Here is a 24,379-nt window from a genome sequence, read left to right as displayed (position 1 = left end):
ATTTGCATAACATATTGAAATTAAACAATTGACTTTGTAATTCCGCACTCTTTATTCCACTAAAGTGTTAATTAATTCCAATGAAGTGTGTGGAATTACCAAGTCAATTACTTCATTTAATTTCTCCATTGTAAATATTTTTCACTGGTCCCCTAGAATATTAAAATCTGAATTTCTCTGTTCATAGTTGATAGTTAGATGGGGCTTCAAATCAGAATAGTTTTCCTCTCCCCCCTATCAAACTAAATGCTGGCTCCTGAATGTTGGTCTTTGCTGAAAGTGGAACCTTGGCCATTTATTTGAACAGGAGACAAGCCTTCGGATTATGGAAGGCAGAGGCTTTGGGGATCGATCGGTTGGGGCATCTTTGCTGTCCTTGCTGGGTTTTTGGTGGACCAATGGAGCCAGGGGCAAACACACAAGAATTACATTCCAGTGTTCTATCTGGCAACTGCCTTGTTAATAATAGATTTCCTCAACTGCACTCGGCTTAAGGTAAGTCTTAATTCTAGTTTCAAGATGTAATGAATCTGGGAAGCTCTTCCAACCAAAATTGTACAATTGGCATACGATTCAATATTCATGTGCATAGAATTGCTCCATGGACCAAATAACTGGAGGTTGTCTGGGAAGAGTATTCTGTCTGCAAGGATAAGCACCAAGAGTGTGCTGGATGGAACTCAGCCAGAAATGGGTGAATTCGTATATTTGGAGCATATTTGGTGTGTGAATGAGATGGATGAACCACATTTGATGATTTATCTCTTCTTTACTTCTCTCATTAATGTCAGAAGCTTTTTGTGAGACGTGCTTGAACATGGAGCAAAATGATGCCCAATCAATTATTTTTTTAGGTTCCTTTTGGGTTGAAGGAATTCTTACCAAAATCTGCACCCAAGTAAATGATGTACTTATTTTCATTAATGTAAAGTGGAATCTCCTAATAATGGGAGCGCAATCCATACAAAATGACTCACTATATTGAGTGCCCCTTGTTAGTGATGGTGGTTTAATAATCTCGTATTAACTAATTTCTCTGACTTTTCAGGATATTACAGCTGTCACTGTAGGTATTTTATGTCAAAGAAGAGCTGTTATGCCTGGATTATCATAAATACATCAACCGCAAACTATTAATGTTAATTTATCATAAATTTTTTGGCATTGCCAGATTTTCAGGGTATCCACTGCAATAATTTAGTTAAAAATATGTATTATCTAAGACTATTTGTTTAATAATTTTATATGCATAATAAATATTAGTAAATACTTCTTCAATCCATAACCAGAATCCCCCTGTGACAAATCATTTCCATATCTTCGTAGTTCAGCATTTGCATTCAATTTTGCATTCTCAAAAATTACCTGGTCATGTGTTGACCCAAGCAATTTTGGGACAGTGTCTCATGCATACATATTTGCATCACAACAAGCTCGATCTTTGAATGAAAATAACCTTCCGTGTTTCTGAATCTGGTTCATTTCCGCCCAGAAGATTGAAAGGCTTGCATGTTAAAGCTAATAATATATTTTTTACTGTGAGAAATGCAAACGATTTTCTAAATTTGTTCCAAACTGGCGTAATTGGTAAAAGTTAACTCTAACATGGTTTTTAAGTATTTTAAATGAAGAGAATATAAAAAGTAGTGATACATAAGTCTTCTGCACCATATGACAGTAATCTACATGCTATTGAAAATAGCTTCCTTTTAAACAAAAGTGCCATACCATTAACAGAGTAAAAAATAGGTCATATTTAAATCCTCTTATTTGTGTTTACCAGTATCATAGCATCAATATCATATGTTACATTGCATGCCGCATGTTTGGTTCATTAGTTATAGGTTAAATTAAGAAATGCAATGTTTGTGTAAACATGAAGATGAAGGTGGTTATCCATACCATACTGCTGTTTATGGCAATGAATAGCTAGGTAGAAAGATGATTACTCTAGTTGATGAAAAAATATTCAGGTGGGCATATGAAATAACCAAAATGGGGTATAAAGAGACCACACCATGTGATGTACTAATAAAAGTCAGATTCTAGTTTCTGTTAAGCACTGTCTGCATTTAAGCAGCATTATTTTAACACTTGCATTCGTAGATGTCATTTTCTCTTCAACTCTTACTATTCTAACATTAGTTAGTGTATAAACGCCAGTTCATCATTGCTTTCACAGCACAATGAAATCAGGCAACAATACCTCTTAAAATAAATCTTCAACAGCTTTCAGGTGGAATAACACAGCCGACGAAAAGCAATCACCAGGTATTACTAATAACATAATAACTACAACCCTCATGAATCCAGATTGAAAAAAAGTAGAAAACCAAGCATAAATCATAACATACAAGTTTTGCTTGGCCTCACAAATATCAGGGACGTAATTTTCTGTGCAGGTGACATATGAAGTGGTTGTTTGACTGGGCCTCACAATTCAGCAAAATGAGCAATTTTAAGTATGACCTTTACATTCTGTGAGTTCTTCTGGATAATTAATTTATCTTGCTCGAAATATTTCTTGAGAAATTGGATTTATCAAATTTATTCGTCACTATCTGTAATTCTAAAGTTAAAAACTGTGAAATGACAGATGTATTAGAGCCATTAGAGTAATGTTTTATCCCAATTCATCACAATGTCAGTAGTTCACCAAATCGCTCATGCCAAGTAAATTATTCACTCTGTTGACGTGGACATCGTTGGTTGTCGTAGATATTTTCTAATTCTCGGTTCTTCATTGGTCGATGTTTGTTCAGACTGGATGTGGTTGCACCAACAGAAACACTGTGCCCGACTCTTAGATTAATTGCCAAATGCCTCTTGAATCATTGCATTAGTTTCAGTTACAATTTTCCCGAAGATAAAACAAAATTCAATGTACATGCGATGCTTCTATAACAGTTTAATTCTCACCGACATAAGAATTAGTATTACAAGCCTGTGCAAACTCAGACAAGAATCACTGTCATGCGGAGTCAAGTGAAGATATCAAGCAAGCAAGACTGTGTTTCACTTGTCACAGACACCGCCACAAGGGGATACCTCGGTGATTGTGATCGGTCAAGCAGTTTGCCAGTAGAAAGGCCAGCCTCATCTTTTTTGCACAGACCATGTATGTACGGTTAGGAATCATTATAATGTGTGTTGTGTTAAATTAAGATTATTTTTTATAATGATAGATAAACAGTAGTTTTCTTTCATACGAAGGAATATCTTGACAGCTACTCAAACTTTCAATGCTAAAGTTATTAATTCAATCATTTCTGAGGTTATTTAAAATTGATAACAATGAAATGATAAATTAATGCAAATTCTGATTATTCAGTGAAGTGAAAGTGGCTTTCGAAATGCTCATGTAAACCTAAATGGTAAGAAAATTTAATTTTTTGAACAAGGGCCTACGTGGTGTCCAATATGAAGACCAAGTATTCATCTACATAATAATTTTTTTTAAATCAGGAAAAATTGTGCAGCATGCCAACAGATGATCACTAGAAATATATAATTCCATATGATGCCCAGGAGAATAAATTAGGATAATATTAGAGTAAAACGCTCACATTATTACTTAAAAGAGCCACTTACATTTTGCCCGAATGAGAACATTGAAAATATGTACTTGTTCCATGCATTTGTGGAATCAGCAATGTCACATATGCTTGGGATTCAGTTTTTCTCATTTGTCCTGTCTGCTTTTTAATTTGGCCTTCAAAGATGTTACATAATGAATATCTTGGAGCAATTAGCAGTCCTTCTCTTTCAGTTTGCTGATGAGTGCCTTTTTTATATTCTGTTGTGCCAAGTAATGTTTTGAACACAGTTACATTCTTCCTTTGTGCATATATTTTGTACGAATAAAAATAAGTTTTGGAACTAAGGGAAAGTAATTCTATGTGCCAGAGACCCACAGTTGGTCCACATCAGGGAGCAATAATACATTGGCACCATGTTACCATCAACAGTTGGTAACATGGTGTCAATATATTATTGCTTTAAGTTGAAAATACTGCATAATGTCATATTATTGGTGTATAGTGTTTATCTGTTTAGTAAGCAACATATAATATCTCCATAGAAGGATAAATATGTCATGTTATTAGCTAAATATGATTGACATTGTAATTGAATCTAAATCTTTCCCTTGTATCAAAGTCACTTAGAGCAGTGCACTTATATTTTTGTAAATTTTAAAAATGAACGTGAGTAATTATAACTGGAGAGAGAGTAATAATGTTGTCCGTGGTGCATTTTGAAGGAGTCGTAAGGGTATTGAATGCACTCCATTTATGTTCACATTTTACTAATATTTCTGGTTTTGTGGCAATTATAGATGTATTGAAATACTCCTCTGCCCTTGTTTCTGATGAGCATCTTTTATTACAGCACAGCGAAGCTAAAATGTCAGCCAGTATAGCACGAGATGTGACGAGGCTCTTATTTGAATTCAGGATCATTGTTTTTTTGCTGTGGTGCATTATCTTTGGCTTGTGCACCGGGCTGCTGTGGCAGTTTCTCTTCTGGTAATTGGGATGTAATTGTAATCTATATCACTGGTCTTATGGCATGATTTAACCACGGTGGCCACCCGGTCTGTAATTGGGAATAATCCAAGGGAAATTATGGGAGATATTTATTTATTGACGGGAATAACCCTTTAACCAAAAAGAAAAACAAAAACATTGATTAGTTCTACAGTAATAAAAAAATATTTATGCACAGGTACAAATTACATATAGATGCATGCCTGTATTGAGGATTAAAATATAATTTAAAATTTAATAAGAATCTTGGTTTGCAATGCATGAAAGACATTTTCAGATGGTATACAGGTACCATACATGCCTAGTTAAATTAATTAATGTTGACAAAATATCAATATAAATTATAATTCCAATTAGGAAATGGATATCACTCTTGGGTCTCTTGTAAATTGTGATACGAAATCAGGGAAAGTCAAGAACTGTTAAGTTGAGAACAAGTTAGCAGTTTGGAATTGCCCAATAAGAAATTACCTCAGCTTTGGCAGAAGTGTGTGCTTTGCAGAAAGGCATTCATGTGAAGGGGAGCTGGCAAAGACTGAAGCGGCATTAGGATTGGCTGGGATGATGTAAGGGTTGGATGAAGGGCTCACTTGCTCTCGTCCTCTTTTGCAGGAAAGCAAAGCAGGAGATTCGGGATGATTAAAAGAAGTACCTCCTCAGATTTAGAACATTATTTAGTCCTTGTAAATTTATCTTTAACTTAAATTAAGCTTAATGGCAATATGTGCCATTGTATTGTCTAAAATACGTTTATTTAGGAGTACAGTGTGTGCTTTATATCATATTGTTTATGTGACCTGGAATTGAGCATGTACATACAAACCAGTGGAATGTTCAAACCAGGGTTGGCCTCCTGTGGCAAGTTGTAACTGTAATGTGGATTGGGAATAACTAAAGGGTAGGCAATGTATAACGTAATAATTTATTACTGTTTATTCTGTGGCTTGTTGGTAATGACGGATGGCAAATCCTTACAATTCATCACTCTAATGGAATATCAGTTTTTCCACTGACCTGGAAAACATAAGACAACTTGGGGAATTTTCAGGAAAAAACTGAAAAAAAAATGTTTAAAGCCATATTGATGAAGAGGTCTTGTGTTGAGAGAGTTTTATTTCCTTTAAGTTGTGTTTTGAATGCATTGAAATTGTATGGCATCAGCCTTGCATTCAATTTACCATGTTTTGATTTCCATTCCTGCACCAGAACTAATCTTTACCTATCCATTTATTCTATCTTTTAATTGTCTTTAATATTGTTGCTGTGAAATAACCCTTTTAAGAGCCATTTCGATTCACTTACTGCAGTAAGCAATGCTCCTTGCATTTAAGAGACTTCCTTTTGAAAAAACACTGAAATTTAGACACACATATTTTTGTCACCCTCTTCTCCATTGCACAGTACTTACAAAAATGTGAATTTTACTTATATATTTTACTAAAAAGTCATCTGCATTTGTTGAAAATATTATCCTGGAAAATTTCAGAAGTTGATATGGGAAATTCAGGGAAAAATTAGTTCAGATTTGCAGATTCCCATAATGTGCAAACACTTCCTCAATGCTTACGATATTGATTCTTTATAAATCAACCCTTAGTAACATTGCAGCGCATTTCATGTATATATGAATTAATTTTTCAAGAAGGGCTGTTGAGTAACTAACTGAGTGAAATAGTGCTTTAACTTGCACTTGTGATTACTGAAGTCTTGCACCAATCCTCCACGTGCATGCCAAGCTCTGAACTCATTTCTTGGAAGTCCTTTGATTCTAATTACATATGTGCATAAAAATGAAACTGCTTGCCAAGTACTCTATTTATTATATAGAAAGATACCGTTTTCACTCCGTTCGCAGTAATAAAGAAACCATTTCAGTATTGGAAAATGTCTGAACAACATTGCTAGCTGTAGATGTAGTTTTATAGATATTTTATAGTTAGGTACAGTTATTTATTAGAATATGACTCTGTGTTTGAATCTAATTTTAGGCATTTGGAGATCCTTGCCGAGAAACAGGATACCTGCACAGCAGTGGATTGGGTGAAGACGTTGGAGGGTTTGGTGATGGCTACACAATGTTTCCTTGGAGAGATACCATTCTTCTTTCTTTCTGGTTGGTGTCATCAGTCAATGATACTTAATAGTGACTTGAGTAGCCAAGATGTTGTTTGCCAGATGAGCATGCCTCAAGAGACATGATGTTCGAATAGATCAAGTAGATCCCAAACCATGAGCACCCATGCTGTGCTACATTGTGTCAGCAAAATATTTTTGAGATATTAAGAGACAGTACGAAGAGAAGGATTCTTTTCCAAGAATAAGTACATATTTCAATTAACAGTGTCTTTGAGAACTTCCCCCATAATTATTTAAGAGGTGTTCTTCTAATTAACGCATGTACCTAAGTCAAAATACCGTTGTTGGCCATACTGTTTGCATTCTTTAAAATTGCTTCCTGTCTCTTTGAACTGATTTTAGCAAACCCAATCATCTGGAAACATTAATCCAGCTAATGTTTTTAAACAAATTAACCCATGTATGGGTTACTCACTTCTCTGTATTTTACTATTTAAAAATTATCCTAAAATGGAAATTATGAGATAAATCGTCATCTTAATCGATGAAATTTATTATGATCAAATGATGTATTTAAAAAAGTAGGATGAATGATGATATATGGTCAAAGTGGATGTTGTTGGCATGGCAAGCTGTTAATATAATTAAAATATGTTTTTGTTTGCACATTGAATGTAGCTTTGTTTTTAGTGATAGCAAATTACCTTCTAGGACGTATTGTGAAGAAAATTGGCCATGAAAATGCAATGTCAGTGGTGCTATTGGCATTTGGTGCTCGGATGGTTCTCTACTCTGTGCTGGACAACCCATGGTATGCACTGCCCATTGAATTGCTCCATGGCCTCACATTTGGTCTAGCGTATGCCACAATGGCTTCGTATGCCTCTGTCGTCTCTCCACCTGGAACTGAGGCGACTATCCAAGGACTTGTTGGTGCTATATTTGAAGGAGTTGGTGAGCTTTTAGAATTTGAAATATGCATCATGTTTACTTTCCTTTTTGTTGGACAAGTAGCAAGAATGAGTAGCATTACCTTTGAACCCCAACCCAACATTTCATCTTTGAATTTTGATTGTTTGTTTAATAGTTAACATAGGGACAAATATAATGTAATGCTCGTAAACCATTACGATTGCATGCCATGTGATGCTCATAAACTGAAAAAAGTTTTGTTTATAAATTTAGTGCTGAATGAAGGCAGGCGGTACTTATCTGGCTATGGGCTAATTTATTTCAGGTGTGTCTCTCGGGAGTTTGTTGGGAGGAATTTCGATGGAAAATTATGGAGGATCTTGGACTTTTCGTGTATTTGGCAGTGTTGCACTCTGTGCTTTTGTGCTGCATTTTGTTATCAACACCATCTACTCAAAATACTGCAGGTCTCCCAGTTCACCTGAATTCCAGAAACCTGGAGGTTTGTGCTGTTTAAGTTGAATAATTATTATGAAATAATGTATTATTAAAAGGATTAATTATTTAAATGGCTGCTTCCATGTAACATTGCTGCATATGCATTTATTCTTCAGTGCATACCATGATATCCTGCTTCTTATGTAGTAACTAATATCGCCTCTGACAATTGAGTGGGAGATTCTTTCCTTGAGACTAAGGTATGATAGCTGGTTATGGAGGTTAATTTCCTGTTCTAGACTCTGACCTCTCTTTTCAGTCTCTCAATGAGAACTTCATTGTATTTGCTGGGGTAAAAGTTGATGCTCACATGAAAGGCACCTGGAAAATGCCATTGCAATGCATGTTTAAACTTTCCATTTATGTAATCATTAGTATTTGGGCTCTTTTCGTATAGTTTGACACCATTCAATGAGCAGGGGAGGTTCACAGGAAGGAGAGATAGATTGAAATAGGTAGGCATTCTATTGATAATAGCTGTTGTTTACTGGTTAATTATTTTGAGGTATCATGGAGTCTAAATGACGAGAGAAATGAGGTCATGTCAGGGAATTTGCATTTACAAAAATAAAACAGGTGAATGCCAAAAAATGTTAGATACAGCTAAATGGCTCAATGACCGTTCACAATGGTATGGTAAATTGTGGTCCCATTGATTAATAATTGTTTCATTGTGGTTTAGGTGGGCTCATGAGAATTGTTCATTGTGGAATTAGTTTATCAATTTGAATAAATTATACCATTTATTATGCATTTTTGAAGCCACCACCTTCCCATGCTTTCATTACCAAGGTCATCACGCCCAAATATATCCTGATTATTTTCTCACGTATAATCTGATACAAGTGTTTACTGCATAGAAGTGATCTATTAAAAGAAGAAGAGTTTTTATGGACTAAATCATGGCATTTATGAGTGAGAAATTTGGCTGTAAAATTTTGTCAGATCATTGTTAGTTCTTATTCCACAAGGGAATGGCAGACATATGTGAGGACTACAGAACAATGTTTGCATGCATTTAAAGTATTTCTCAGGATCATCGGCCAGAGGATGGAGAGCAGGGCAAGTGATTACTTGGGAGGTGATTAGTTTAGGCTCAGGAAGGGGAGAGACATGCGTGGCACCATTGCAGTTATTAAGTCACTAATAGTGAGGAATATAGAATACAATCAGCGTGTATTTGTTTTGTATATTTCAAAAATGCCTTTGATAGAGAGAAATTGGAAAAATTAATTAATGTACTGTTGAAAATAGGAGTAGATTAGTGGGATTGCTGGGACCCATCAGCAACCTGTATATGTCTCAAACTGCTCAGGTGCAAGTGGGGGGTGGAGAGTGGAGATGGGCAGTGTTAGGGAGAGGTGTAAGGCAGGGTTGCCCATTGTCATCGGGGGTGTTCAACCTGTATGCAGAGGAAATGATCAAAGAGGCATGGGAAGAACTGGAGGTAGGAATGGAAGTGGGCCGGGAATTCATAAAATCAGTTAGAAATGCCGATGACCAAACTTGAGTTTGTCAGTCAGCCAAGGGGTTACAAACACTGCTGAGTGTATTGGAAGGTCAGTACGATTTTATGAGATGAAAATACATAGTCGGTCCCAAAAAATGAGTAGAATAAATCGAGAGAAAACTTTATTGCAGATCAATGTACCAATTACTAAAACACTTCAAACCAGCACCCTTTTCCATCAACACACCGATGTCAGCGCCTCTGCCATGCTTTTGGTATGCTCCCTGGAAGACGTCAATGGGAGCCTTGTTACGCCCTCTTTGTTCCGCCCGTTCGTTATCCAGCATTTCAAAATGGTTGCCTTTCAAGCCACTTTCGATTCTTGGTTGCAAAACTAAGTCTGGCAGTGCTAAATCGGGGCTGTAGGGCGGATGGGGCAGCAGCCAAGAGATCACATGAGATTGTTGCCCAAGCAGCCTTCTGGTCTTCTGACGTCACTTAGGGGACCAACTTGGCACAAACTGTTCTCATAGCTACATCTTCTATGAGAACGCAATGCAATGTGGTTTTTGAAATATTGCACTCAACTGCTCATGTTCTGATACTCGGGTATTTATTGAAATACGAGCATGTCTCTCATGTTTTTTATATTTTCGTCACACTGTGTTGTTGACGGACATCCTCGTTGCCAACCTTCTCTCTCCCCTCCCGGGATATCTTGTTCCAGCAGAAAATCATTCCTTGAAAGAATGTCGTGTGCTCTGAATCTGATTTCCTGAGGTTAACACAAAATTTTATTGCCTATCATTGCTCCATCATGAATTAGCGACGCGATGCTTGAACAGGGGTCCATTCGAGCAGAGACCCATGCACTGTAACAGTCCGCAGACAACTGACACAGGTGATACTGCTTTCCCAAGACCTCTCACCATTTTCCCCTTCGCAAATCGTCTCACTCCCTTCGTCCGCTTCGCCAGGAGTTATCATTTTTATTACTTTTTGGGACACCCTGTAAATGTAAATAAGGCAAAAGTTGTGTGGTTTGCGAGAAAGAGAAAGGCTAATTTAAACTTTGAAATTGGAGGGCATTAAATGAGGGCTGGTAGAACAGTTTACTTACCTCGGAAGTGTTTTGGACCAAATTGGTCCAAGTAGTAGGGACATAAGGAGAAGGATTGCACTTGGGAAAGAGGCTTTCACAAGGCGGATGGGGTTGATGACAGGGACATTGAGTCAGGATTTTAAGAAAAGGCTCTGCAAAACTTTGATATGGAGCGTAGTTATGTACAGCGCGGAAACATTGTCTTTGAGGCAAGATGATAGGCGTAGATTGGAGGGTTTTGATATGTGGGTGTGGAGAAGGTAAAATGGACGGAAAGGAAAACAAATGAGGAAGGCAGGAAATATGGATGAGGGGCGTATTGATCGGCAATGGGATGTTTAAAAATTCGATAAGGGGGGAGAGGAGGTTGGGCAGGCGAGGAAGAGGCAGAAATAGGATGGGGATGTTAGATGGGATGAAGGGAGGAAGGAAGCATGCAGAGGGGCTTGTTGTAGAGTAGGATATTGGGTTGTGTTTTGTGAAGAGAGAGAGAAGGTAATTGTTGCTATACCATTTGGTCGCTTGTGTTCATTCAAAAACTTTGGTAACTGGTAAATTACTGGTAATAATAGTAATAATTATGGCCTTACCTCAGCTCTTATTAGCGATATAGATGTAGATTGGAGGCTTTCGAAATTTGTTGAGATGGTTGTAGAAGGTGAAGTGGAGAGAAAGGAAAACAAGCAAGGGAGGAGAGGGTATTGATTGTTGGGAGAAATGCTATGGAGGCAGTAAAAATGGATGAAGGGCATATTGATCGGCAGTGGGATGTTGAAGACTGTGATAGAGGGGGGAATGTTAGGTAAACGAGGAAGGTGCAAGGATAGGATAGGGATGGTGGGTGGAATGAAAAGAGGAAGGAAGCATGCAGAATTGAAGAGGGATGATGGTGTCATGAATTCTGATTTCAGGTTTTGCATTTTATGCGGAAGAGGCAAGTAAATTCATTTTTGTACAATTGTTCAGGCTGTGGCCATGCAATATCTTCCCTAAGCGGTAGATTACTAGTGATAATAATAACAATGAGTCATTATTACACTAGTTAAGCCTAGAAATCAAGAAAAACCGTCCTCATTTGGCAAAGAAATAAATTCTCTTCCAAGGCAAGGTGCAGGTGCACACCTGTGCAGCATCGATGACAAAAATTATGGAATTGAATTTCAGATGATTACAGCATCCATGTTATTAATTAGATCTGTCCCGTCCGTGACTTTTTTAATTCCCAATTTTGAAAAAAAAGGGCTCAGCAGAAAAAGATTCTTCAAATGAGGAGGCCATTGCCAACACAGATGCCTATTTTTAGGACTTACCTAAAACTACTTGCTAGAGAAAGTGTATCTAAAATGAGGCTGCTGAAAAAAAATGTACCCAAAATAATTGTTTCTATTTTTTCCTAAGGATTTATGGCACTTATATATTCTCTTATTATTTCTGTAAGTCTGTTAAGTAATGCCAGATAAATCAGTGAAGAAATGGTGAAAATCTGTTAAATAAATCCCGGTTAATAGTTAGTCCTAGCTTCACACTGTCGGAAAGTAATATATTTATTGCAGTTATGGCCTGCCAGGTCAGATTGAGTTAAAAATAACACCTTAACCTGCTTTGGGACTGGCCGTGTTTACTTCTTCATGAGAGGCTGATAGAAACCTGTTATTTTTCTAGGGATATAACATCACCCAGCAGATACTTGTAGTTTCTTCAGTGGGGTTATACTGGTAGTTTTTTCAGGAAAGGATTTTGGAATAGAAAATATCCGCACTCATTTGCCTATTGCCAATGCACATGGCTGAAGGCACTGCACCCTTGTGGCTCCCCTAAGCAATAATGGAAACAGTTTATCCAGACAGCATGAATAAGGTGAAAGTATATACCATGGGCAAACCCAATATCGGCTCCCTCAACGTGCTAACCAGCACAAACTTTCTCATGCAATGGCCCTCTCGGAGTGATGAGTGATGAAAATTTCATTATGGTCTACTTTTGTCTGGAATGTAATGCACAAGATAAGTAACAGTATCAAAACTAATATTTTATGACATTTACACCAATGTGAATATTATGGATCGGTAATTAATGTGTTTAATGGCTGGTGATTGAGGTATGATGGTGAAATATGCATGCACAGGTAATTAACAGCTATTCTTTTTGCATTAAATATTAATTTTTTAATCGTATGCTTCCACCTCATTTCTAAAGCCTTGAAAATCTCTTTTTGAAGTGATTTTTCTAAGCCAATCATGTTCCGTTTCTCTGTATATTTGTCACACTTATTCACATTCAAAATTGTCTTAATATGTAATTGGTGCGTATGACATGCAATCCTCTGCCATTTTGTGTCACAGGAAGTAAACTTCCTGTTAACTCTTTAAACTCATATGGTGGTCCCGGTCTCCTTTTCCTCTCTTGGTCTGTGCCCCCTTGCATGTTCATTTCTTTTCTAAGTTTAGTCACTGATGTGGGTGGTGAGAGTGACTGAATGTGAGCACTTATTGCCCCCTCCATTGTTGTCATCCCTTCTGTGGCTTGCGGCATTGGCTGGCAGAGACAAGAGCGAATGGTGACCCTGAGCGGGAACTGATGTAGACTTCACCCACACCTCTCTTCTCGGGTATTCTGTGGATTCTCAGTTGGGGACCATTCTAACTCACATCCCCTCAGGTATTTGCCCCTATGCTTCTGTTATTTTGTCTGTCTCCTCACACTTCTTTTATAATGAATATTGCCAATTGTAGAATGTTATTCACAATAGTTTTTTGTAATATGGCCTATATGTACCGTATTTCCTGACCACTAAGAGGCACTTTTGTCTCTCCTAAAGCTGTGCTAAAATAAGCCCGAGTGTCGTGGGCCAGTGGGGGTGTTAAGGGTATAACTTCAATGTATAAGGGCAAGCTGATTCTCCAGGAAGATACTTACTATCAAGTATTTTTTCCTGCATCATCAGGCATAGACAATGGTTGCCGTTACTACAATTTTCGACATGTACTTTTGGTATTACACTGTTTTGAGTAAGTAGTAAGCAACAGAGTTTTAATATTTCGTTGAAAGTACGTCCCAAAAAAATTCCCATGGAAACATGGTAGCTTAAAGGCCTTTTGGTCAAGTGATGACGAATTCCTGGGATTCTGCAATGAATAAGCTGTTAATTATTAAATGTAATGATTCAATTTTCTTCATGTTAAGTATTTACATTAAAATAATTTGAGCTTTTCTGTCTAATCCAAGTATTTTATGTAAACTCTGACTGGAAAAATCAGGGTTCGTCTTATGAGGCAGGAAGTACGGTGCTTAAGTAATAAGCGGTGGTGATGGCGTTAAATCAGTGATCACTGTAATCATGTTTCTGCTTTTGTGACTGGGAATTGGCTCCTCCTGTGTTGGCACTTTTAATTTACTTTTCAGAGAATAGTTGCAAGGTTTAAACAAATGATGAATGATTTGATTTAATGGTAAGTTTACTTCGCTTGCATGTTTGAATGAAACCAATTTGACCAGAAGCTTGCCCACGTAAAAAAATAATGAAAGTGTGTTTGACCAAGGTGGATCCCAATATTTGATTGTTTAAAATATTAGTAGATATGAAATACAGAATGTATGTCTCTAATGATGTGTTATATTTTGGCATGTGATGTAAATAAATTGAATACTTAGCCAAGAAATTTCAATTTTTGTATATGCAATTGAATGAAATTTTTCTTTTCAATTGAAAAAATTGATTTTTGTATTTCAATGATAAACATTTTGAAGTCCCTTGAATATGTTTGGAGTCCTAAGATGATAAAATCTGTTCACATGTGTTTTTGTGTGTGCATGCATGTATATGTGTGCATGGTGTGATGGAGATATTTTTTGGGTGTATCGGGTGAATATTATATTTAATTTTATGAAATTTTGAGAAGAAAAATAGATTTTGAATTTGTCTGAGAACTGGAAATGAGATATTATCGAGTAAAATTTTACTATTACTCTGATTTTTCATCAAAGTTTCGTATTTTGATTTTAGATTGAATGTGAAAGTTTTGCATATAACATATTACTGCAACCATTATTAAGTACATTTTCCACAAAACAGATTGGTACAAAAATACTAGGTTCGTAAAAAAGTATCGGGAAAAGATTCGGAAAAATGTTTTCTTTTCAGGTAATCGCTCGGTCAATGCCTAAATGTTCTTGAAGTACATCCCTTGAGCATTGGCACACTTTTGCCCTCGGCTTTTCCATGACTCGAAGGCTCCCTGGTTGGCGGATTCCGGAAGGTCTTTAAGGGTTACTCAGGCGACACTTGGGGTCCCATTATGGTGTTTTTGATGGATGGTGGGTTTAACTTTTATAAGAATAGGAAATAGTCTGCTGGTGATAAGTCGGGACTGTAAAGGGGTTGGGGAATCGTAGTGATGCCATTTCAGAAGGTCTTTGCAAGAGGACACACTCGACTCCGCTCTTGGTTGTCAGTCAAGACCTTTGGGACGAGTTTAGCACAGATATTTGGCATTGCTATACATTCAGTGTTAATGGTGGCGTTGTCATCTTATCAATTCATTGACACTGTCATCTAATCAATCTCAGTATGAGCTGCAATTATGTGCACACTTAAAACTAATGGTCTGAATTGAGCACTTCATGCACATGTTGTACGTTGTGTTCGGTTCTTGACGTCGATGGCCATCCAGAGTGGGGCTTGTCCTCCACTCTCTCTCAACCCAACCCACCAAGGTCTCTCTCTGCCCCTCAAGTCATGGGTAGGGAATGCGACACGCTGCTGCAGGCACTAGAGGTGTCCCCTATCCCCCCAGAGTGAGATGTGGGATGGAAGGAGAAGCTTGAAAACTACAAAGCAGGGTATGCAATACTGTAGCGATCACTACATGTATTAAATGGGAGTTCCATGCTGTCATGCGGGAAGGGATTCAACTACAAAAGACACAAGATTAGTCAAAGTGCATGGATTTGGGTAAAACTAATTATTCCTTAGATGCTGTGGGGGGCATTTTGTGTGAATTTTGCGGGAATTTTGCTATCTATGACCCTACAGTTGCTATCCCGTATAGTTTGCTGGAAGAAGAAGCCCTCGAGTCTACTAGTTCTGGCTTCTATTCCCTGAATTTTATATTCACAATCCAAGTAACCAATGCACGTTTGAGTGCTGAAACGTGCCTATCTGAATTTATTCGGTAAGTTCAACCTAGCAATATTTGGGGGGGAGGCAAGTGTGGGGTGAGGGAGTGATAGGGGAGAGAGCGGAGGTACGAGAGGCCTCTTCTGGTGGTCCAGATTAAATGGGAGGCAGGAGGGTTGATGCAGGGGTTGTGGGCAGGGAAAAGGACCTCGGGAGGTCGAGAGACCGAGAGAGGCCGGTGAATGGAAGCGCAGTCATAAGTGACTCAAAATAAAGAGGAACAGCAGAAAGAGAACTCATTGAGGGGTGCCATATTTTCCCTCTGGCTTAGCCTCAGGCCAACCAAGGCTTTTGCCATTCGCGAATCAACTGACCAGGCAAATTGGAACTCTTGGGGGAGGGTATTTTTGTCTCTCGCAATGATGCATTTTGAGAAACTCTTAAGTATTTATTGTCTGCTAATATAGTGAGTACTAGAGGTGAGTACAATGGGCACATATTTTTGCGAGGCTGAACTTTCGTCTCAATGCTTGTTGAAAATAGTCAGCTTACCTTGCAAGGGCAACACCTTGCCACTTTTCTTTTTAGGATCCCCAGTAGTGCTTTAAGAAAGAACGGTGATGTTTTTTTTAAGGTTAAGTAGGAGAGATAGCGGATCTGGGAAACAGATAAGATTTGGATTCTTCATAGTTTGGCAACTTTAATTTTTTTGTGAGTTCCTTACAAGTTTTCTAAGCGAAAAAACTTTCATTTCTATCACAAATAAGGACAACCCTTCCAGTTCCTTTTTTCATGAACGCTTGGTCATATCCTCAATAATTTGGAATTCTTTGGAAATGATTTTTGGGCCCACGCAGAGAATTATAATGGAAAAACAGTGCCAGCAACCACTTAGTGAAATCCAGGGGCAAGCATTCTTTCTTAGCCTATGCTTCCAGTCCCACTAAATAAAGCCAAGCAGATTGATTTCCTAAGGGTGTATTAATATTTAATTGCATATATGATTAGGGACTAGCAAAGTATCCAAGTTAAATTTGAATTTCAAGTTGGATAAATTATTTGATTTGAAGTTTAAAAAGTCAATTAATTTGAATACCTCCCACTTCCAATTTTCATTTGGTATACTTCCAAAGCTATCCACAATTGCCGATCTATGTTTAAGCTCCTATCCAACTCTATGCAGTTATACTCTTTAAGTGGGCGTATAAGTATGCAATCATTGGATTAAATTAGCCTTGGGAAGTGAAAGCAAGTGAATGTGATCATTTGCAATTACTTTTCCTAAGTTCATCGGTATATAAAAAATTCGATGAACATATAATTAATTTTAATTTAAGTTGATAAAAATCATCAGAATTATTTTTATGGTAGCTTCTCTTGTCTCCTTCCTTTAAAGTAAGTATGCAAAATGTGAACTAAAATGCAAAACCAATAACAACTGAATAGAAATGACGTAGTTTCAGATCTCTCTCCATAATTTAAGTGGGCCAAAATGTCGTTTCATCATGATTCATTGGTCAATGAAAAAATATAAGTTTATTCATTTCATTGTTCATTTGCACACAAGATGAGAATTAAAATCCAAGCTAACCTTACAGGGTCAGGCTTCACTCAAGTCTTGTATATCCATCAGTATGTTCTCTCTTTCATTAAATGGATGAATTCTTAAGGTCAAAGCGAATGGATATTCTGAAACCATTTCAAAATATTAATCAAAATTTTATTTACACTACGTGAAATCCTGTTTTGATATTCTCCCTGTTTTTCAATCAGTGTGGGAGTCAACATGGTGTAGCCATAGCACTGGATAGGAATGCGGGGGGAAAGGTAGAGAACATAAAAGACAGAATATTATTAGTAGATCTTTTTATTGGCCAATCTTTTTATGGGCAAACTCAAACACACCTTTCTCCACTAACAAACCCTTAAACCACTTCTGGGCCTGCTACATTGGCAACATTTTCCTCCTTTAGTCCCACAAACAAGAAACTTTATCCTCCTTCATTTCCTCTCTCATATTCTCCTTCTTGGTGTCTTTCACTTCATCTATATCTGATTCAAAAATTACTTTCCTCAATATCGACATTCACCTCCAGAATAATAAATGTATTACCTCAGTGCATATTAAACTGACCAACGACCAACAATACCTTCATTTCAAGAGATGCCACTCATCGCATGCGTTCCTTTTTCACTCTCAGTCCATGGCCTCCGTCTCTCCAACAACACCCCCTCCCAACAGAAATACATGGACCAGCTACATGAGTCTCTCAGGAAAATCGGGTACCCTGAAAAACTACTGAACAGTAAAATTCTCAAACCGTCAACCCAATACACTCCTCTCCCCAAACCAAGCTGCCCTAACCTTATCACCACTTTCCTCTCCGGAACCCACAAAATTAAACATACAATCCATAAACTCCTTCCAATTATTAATGGTAGTCAGCCCACATCACTTTTATTCCCACATTATCCCTCCATTTCGTTTGAACGGCCGTCAAAATTGCAAGACATATTCAAGATCACCTGCAGGGCCCCTGTGTCTCCCCTGACCCTCTCCGCACCATGGAGCGGCACGCCCAGCCCAGGAGTCAGTACACTTATTTTCCGGACGAACCCTGTATCCTCAGTCATTTAAGGCTCCAGGCCTGAATCCATCCAGTAGCCACCTACACATCCCCTCCCACCCCCTTGCCTGTTTCCTATTTGTCCCTTACCTCCCCTCACGCCCCCCTTATACATATCCTCTCCGCTCTTTCCCCAGAACAGCATTCTGATGATAATGATGGCCGTGCTGTCAAAACATCAAAACTACATATGTGAGTGTCCTTTCATGGTGTTTCTGTGTGTTAATGTCTTTGTCAATATTGTTATATATTTGTGTCTTTGTGTTTTTTCCTGCAGCATACATATATATGTATATATATTGATTTTCTCTAGATTTTCTGAGGTTCAGTTGAGATAGCTGAGAATGTGGAGTAAATGAATTAGGTGTTGTGTGTGTGTAATAACTTTGCCCCTAAACTGAACATTTGCATAAGAGAACATAAATATTTAGGCTCGATTTGATTCTTATTCTAATGAAGACTGCTGATTTTATTTGAAATATGATTCCAAGAGAATTGGTAATTTGAAGGTTGCTAGAGTGTGACTGGTTTGTTTCTCAATTAGGAAAGGTGAAGAATTTGATTCTTACTGTCTTTAATCTTCTATCCTTGCAGATTTTGGAGATACAACGTACTACTCATCCCCAAGTGAAGCTGTGCGCATCTTAGGAGGGAGTGAAAACTATAGTTCTAGAAACCCAATACTAATGGCGTCATCATAACACCTCTCAATCCTCTTTTCTTTTGCTGAAAACTTAAGAACATGGCCATTTTTGGTACTCTGTGATTTTTACCAAAGAACAGGTAAATGTGACGTATCCATACTCAGTCTAGACTATTGAGTCACCCAAGACTGGCTTCACAACTTGCAGTATTACCTCTTAGAATAGACGTAAATATGGGAAATGTATGGGAATTATCATTTCAAGACGACATTTTAAGCAATTTGGAGGTAGTGGAACCTTTTTTTGGACACCCGAGTGAATAATTGAATCTGTTTGAACCATGCATGTATTTTTACTGTATTGGTTCAAACATTGTGCTATAACATGTTCTCTATATATGTTCCAATTCGTTCCTTTAATTTATTTTGGGCTACATCAATCACGTCATGCTTATTTAGTGTTTCCATATTAATGGAGAGTGCATGATTTGTTTGTTTGCACCAAGAGACCAGAACATATATATACAAAGAGTATTTAGGATTAATTCTATTTTTTATTTGGGTATATGCAGTTGTATTTGAACTAAAACTATTTTGCCAATCATTTGCTAATTATCAATAACAATTAAACAAAAAAATAGGTTCCAAAGTGCTTTTAATTTTCATGGAAGTAATTGTAACGTTTCAGATCTGGAGAAATTAGTTATCAAACATTAATTTTTGGAAACAGGGAAACAGTCTAAATGTAACAGCGATAACAGCCTTATTCCAGCGGGTGAGTTTAATAACTGTGTATGCCTTTTATCAATTTGATTTCGAATGTCATTTAAACATTACTGCGTGTGTTGCTGTATTATGAGTCAGAATAATGTGTTTTTCAAAATGATATAGTCATTTAGTTAGTATCGAAGATACTTAATGAAATGGAGCTCTGAAGGCCATTGTGCACATGAAAATTCTGTGCACTGACATTGGTGATAAAAATGTACAGTGCATGAGAAGAGCCTTCCGTCGTAATGAAATATTGCTGTCCCATTAATGCAGGAATACGATTTCACTTTTTGTGCTTGCAAAAAGAATTACAATGTTATCGAGCCATATTCCATTGTTGGCCACATTGACCACAATTTTATCTTCATTATATGTGACTTATATTATGCTGTTATTATTTTTAGGAACTATCACTGAGTGTTGTCTGAAACAATGGCTTGAAAGTTAGTGTTAAAATTCATTTTTGAACATTTCCATTTTATGTATAATCAATTGACAATATTTTTTACCGAATTTGCAGTCAAACAATGGCATTGCACTGTAAATCCTGATGTATTTATCAATGTGATTTCCAGTGGCTCTGTCAAAATTTGTTAAGCATGTTTAATGCTGCTCTCCTTTAGATAAAAACACAGGCATAATATGAGATTGTTCAAAAACTTATAGCCGGGGATGTTGACAAGCTGTCTAAGTTGTGCCATGTACAACTTAAGTAGACTCGGAGTCACATTTTTGAGGGGCCCAGTGAAAAATATATGAAGTAAATTTTTATGCCAAATTGAGGTTGGGGACAATATTCGTATGAGTATAATTTTATTTTTTACAAATTGATAATATCTCAGAATTATATTAAGAAGAGGAATTTTAAAGCAGTTATTTTTTATCCAAAAGGTGTAGTAAATGTTTGTAAAATAATTCACAGTGAAAAATTTCAAATAACGCATTTCATATCGGAATGAGAGACGTGCAAAGTGAATTAAATTTTGATGAAAGATCAACTATCATTATTTCACCAGTCAGTGTTCTTGCCACTGACGACAAACACTCTCTTCCAAACTAAAGTGCCCAATGCGAATTGTATAGTTGTTTTACTTTTCAGTTGTTGTTTCTACTGTCACACTTGATATGATGAGATAGGGCAGAGTACTAGCTCCCTACCTTGAGGGTCCAGGTTTGAATCCCAGTAATGTTGGTATTTCAGTGGTGTCTGAATCCGTACGTGGATGGGAGGTTGAATTGTGAGGCCCTCACTGCCTTGCACTGAGAGAGCCGGTCAGTGCCGATTCCACATTTGCCTTCAGTTGCCTCCACCAAATGTCCCTCTCTTACCTGCACTATATGGTGCAAATGGCTGGAGGTCACCTCCCCCTGATAACCCCTTCTGTTTCCACAACTACTGCCAGACTTATTTGTTCATTGAAGGACGACTGCTTTTGAAGTTTGGGATTTGAGTCAAATATGGGTACTATTCCTAATGAATGTTTTGAGGGAAATTATTTTTTTGTGCCTAGATTTGAATTATGAATGTTTAAATGCATATAAAGCGATGTTTATGTGAAATAATATCTGTAAATATGATGTCTCTCAAGAAAAACCAAAGCACTAGTTCTACACAAGTCAGATTAACGTGATGGCAGCTTACTTTGGTGCTCCTCAAGAGTTATTAAAATATACGGTAACCAATAGTAAAATGTTCGGTAACCAATGTGTAGGTAAAAAAACTTATTATAATTAGAAATACAGATCATGTGGACATAAAAATTTAAGTTATTTTGGAAACAATTAAAAAAAAAATTATTATTATTGTGTCATCTCAGATGGTTGCTGTATGTTTTTTGCAAATTTGACATTCTACTGCAAGCTTTAAACAATAAAACAAATCAGACCATCAAAAATTAAGTAAATTTGAGGATTGTATGAATTAGAGTTTTGTAAATTTGAGATTTTGCAATTATTTTTAAAACAATTTTTGTGTGGTACTATGTACTTGCCTTAATCATTTATCATCTAAATAACTCCTATTCTAATGCTACTCCTCTAATTATAAAGTTAACCCTTTGTTATGCATTGCCCTAGTTTTAGCGGTTGATCTCCATGCGATTGGTGCATACCCATCAAAACGCATTCCATCCTGAGATGTGATCCACATATTTGTGTTTTGAAAGCATCCCATTTTACATTCATTGCCGTCTTTTATGTAGCCAAAGGTGAAATAATCTCACAGTCGTTTTACCCCTCGAGAAGACTTGGATAATCATTTTGAGTGCATTTGGCATTTTCTAGATTTATACTTAGCTAATTAACCTGAATCCAGACATTAATAGAAAGAAGTCTGCCATATTGGTTAACCCAAATAACTCCATAGTATTTGCAACGAATAAAGTCTGACCTCGGAGTATCAGTATTGAAATATTATTTCCATTGAGTTAGCCCATTGAGCCTCCATGCAGTTATGGTCCATGACAGGCATTTTACATATATGTCATTAGTAGAACTCTTTTTAAACTCAATTCTAAAAATAAAAATGTATTTCTGTGTGAATTCATAAAGTATGTAAAAATTAACAGAGATAAAAACTCTTGCAATTTTCCTCTTGATAAATTCATTTAAGTTAAATCATTAATTTATGAATTTTATTAGGTGGAAAATTGCAAGAGCTTTTGTTTCTGTTATTATGGAAACGTTCCACCACATCAAGTCTGAATCTGTAATTTACATGTAAATATTGTTTAAAGTGTGAATTATATTTAAACGTTTGTTTTTATGTAACATCTGATAAATAATTTTGGTGGATGTCCTATTACATCCTCATCAAAAAGTAGTCAAGTCAATAGTACATTTCAAGTTACTCATGAGTCAAACGTATGCATAATACTCAGGCTGTGAAATCCACCAAAATATCAACGTATATTCATTGATGAGTGTTTCTTGAGGCAAGGGTGCTTCTAATTAGCAGTCCAATAATTCATATTCCAATTCATAAATCCAATATTTTGTGCCTTGGATCTCCAGAAGCCAAAATCTGCCAGGGACGCTTTTCATTGTTTCTGTTCTATCACTTTTGAAGTGAATACAGTCACATAAACTGTATAAAATGTATTTGCATTAAATTCTTGAGAAGAATATTGCAGTGAATGTATTTTATTTGTTGATGACATTTAGGTACAAATGGTGTATGCTAGGAAGAGTTATGGCTTTGAATTAAATATTTTTAAAATTTAATTCTGACTTTGCATAGTGGTCTTGTCAAATCATGCAAGATACCCTCTCCTGTACTTTTGAGAAACATGTTATAAATATTTTCTACATTACCATTTGTTTCCAAGAAAAAAATCATGATGTATGTAACATTGTTTTGGAGATGTAATGAGTGAGTGAGGGCAAACTCTTTGCTGCAAGGGGAGTTAAGATGTTGGAGAGAGTTCACTTTCACTGGTTAGACAGTCCTCATTTCTCAGGCAGTTTGGGTGTACTTCCTTTAGTGATAGCTTTTATAATTTCAAGCATTAGGGTGTGTTTTTTAAGTATTTAGAATGATTTATATATAATTGATATCAAAGTATTCTTAGTGCAAAGTTGAAAATGAAGCAATGCCATGTGAATGTTTCTTTCAGTTAATACTGCATTTATCAAGTTTGTCATCAAGTGTATTGTCTCTTGATATAGCTGTCCACTTTATTTAGAGTATTGTCTTTCATTCCCTGTGGCCTGAAGAGCAAGGAATGTCATTGTAATTGTAATATTTTTGTTCAAAGTTACACATGAAGCAAAATTATAGCTCAGCATTATGTTATTGATGCTCTGAATTTGAGCTTGAAACAGCTAGGACCTCAATCAGAGGTTAAGCTCCTGAAAAAATTATAGTTTTCAGGGTGCATATGATTGGAAACTAAGGTAATAGCGGGATTGTGTTTGTAGTCTAGGAATTATCTTTTCCTGAAAAGGCGGTCATTAAAGGGGACCATATATATCTAGGCAGAACAGAAATTTTAAAAGGATGGTACAAATAGAAATATGATCATGCATTATCCTTAATAATGGCTGGTGAAGGATTACTCTTCAGAAATAATGAAGAATTTATGTTCTATCTGGGTCTGTATGCAAATGTAGTCTGCTTCCCTATTTGTTTAGCTTTTCTCTGTGACATTTAGTGCAAGAATTGGTGGTACTTTTGTAAGGTGAACTGCAATAAAGTTTTCCCTCTGGTTAGTGTTATGCCTTAATCTATTGTTCTATCATGAAGTTTTTATAAATGAACATTTCACACTCTTGGGTCATACTGTTGAGAAAAAATGTTATGTTTTGATGATACATTAAACTGTTATATCTGTTCGAAATGTTTATTAAAACAATTGTTCGGTTAATTACCCTTCAATTCACTTCAGTTTAACTCATAGCTGGAGCCTTGGAACCTGAATGGTTTTATGTGGTGATCGGGATGGTGCGGGGGTTCATGGACTTGCTTCCCACCGAGAGGGCCAGGTTTTGAATCCTGGTGACAGCAGATATTTTTTAGTGGCATCCCTGCTTGAGGTGCTTTGTGGAGAGCCCTTGGAGTGAGTTCACTGTCCGTCAGATGGGATGTTGAACTGCAGACCACTTGGCACCTTTCGTTAAAGAGTGGGCCAATGCCAATG

The 24,379-nt window shown here is 36.8% G+C and overlaps 1 protein-coding gene across 3 annotated transcripts in view; it reads left to right on the top strand.

The window, feature by feature from the left end:
• The window catches only part of Sugb (Sugar baby), a 32,888-nt gene extending 8,802 nt beyond the window's left edge, over window positions 1–24,086 (top strand). The window contains exons 6-12 of one of the 3 annotated variants that reach the window (XR_011701348.1): window positions 308–495; window positions 4,390–4,526; window positions 6,536–6,660; window positions 7,335–7,577; window positions 7,861–8,037; window positions 13,128–13,243; window positions 18,923–19,029. Coding sequence is in view for 2 of the 3 variants with exons in the window: in XM_071586876.1 (XP_071442977.1) it covers window positions 308–495; window positions 4,390–4,526; window positions 6,536–6,660; window positions 7,335–7,577; window positions 7,861–8,037; window positions 18,923–19,029 (977 nt within the window). In the remaining variant the exon portion in view is untranslated. Of the gene's footprint in view, window positions 1–307; window positions 496–4,389; window positions 4,527–6,535; window positions 6,661–7,334; window positions 7,578–7,860; window positions 8,038–8,149; window positions 8,208–13,127; window positions 13,244–18,922 lie in introns of those variants that run through there. The other 2 variants (XM_071586876.1, XM_071586877.1) reach the window with 2 other exon arrangements.
• Window positions 24,087–24,379: the final 293 nt, after the last annotated feature.

The sequence above is a fragment of the Hetaerina americana genome, unplaced genomic scaffold (assembly GCF_022747635.1).
Source record: "Hetaerina americana unplaced genomic scaffold, ioHetAmer1.1.p SCAF_27, whole genome shotgun sequence".
NCBI classification, from domain to species: domain Eukaryota; kingdom Metazoa; phylum Arthropoda; class Insecta; order Odonata; family Calopterygidae; genus Hetaerina; species Hetaerina americana.
Note: the sequence above shows the minus strand (reverse complement) of the source record. Positions and strands in the feature narration are given on the sequence as shown.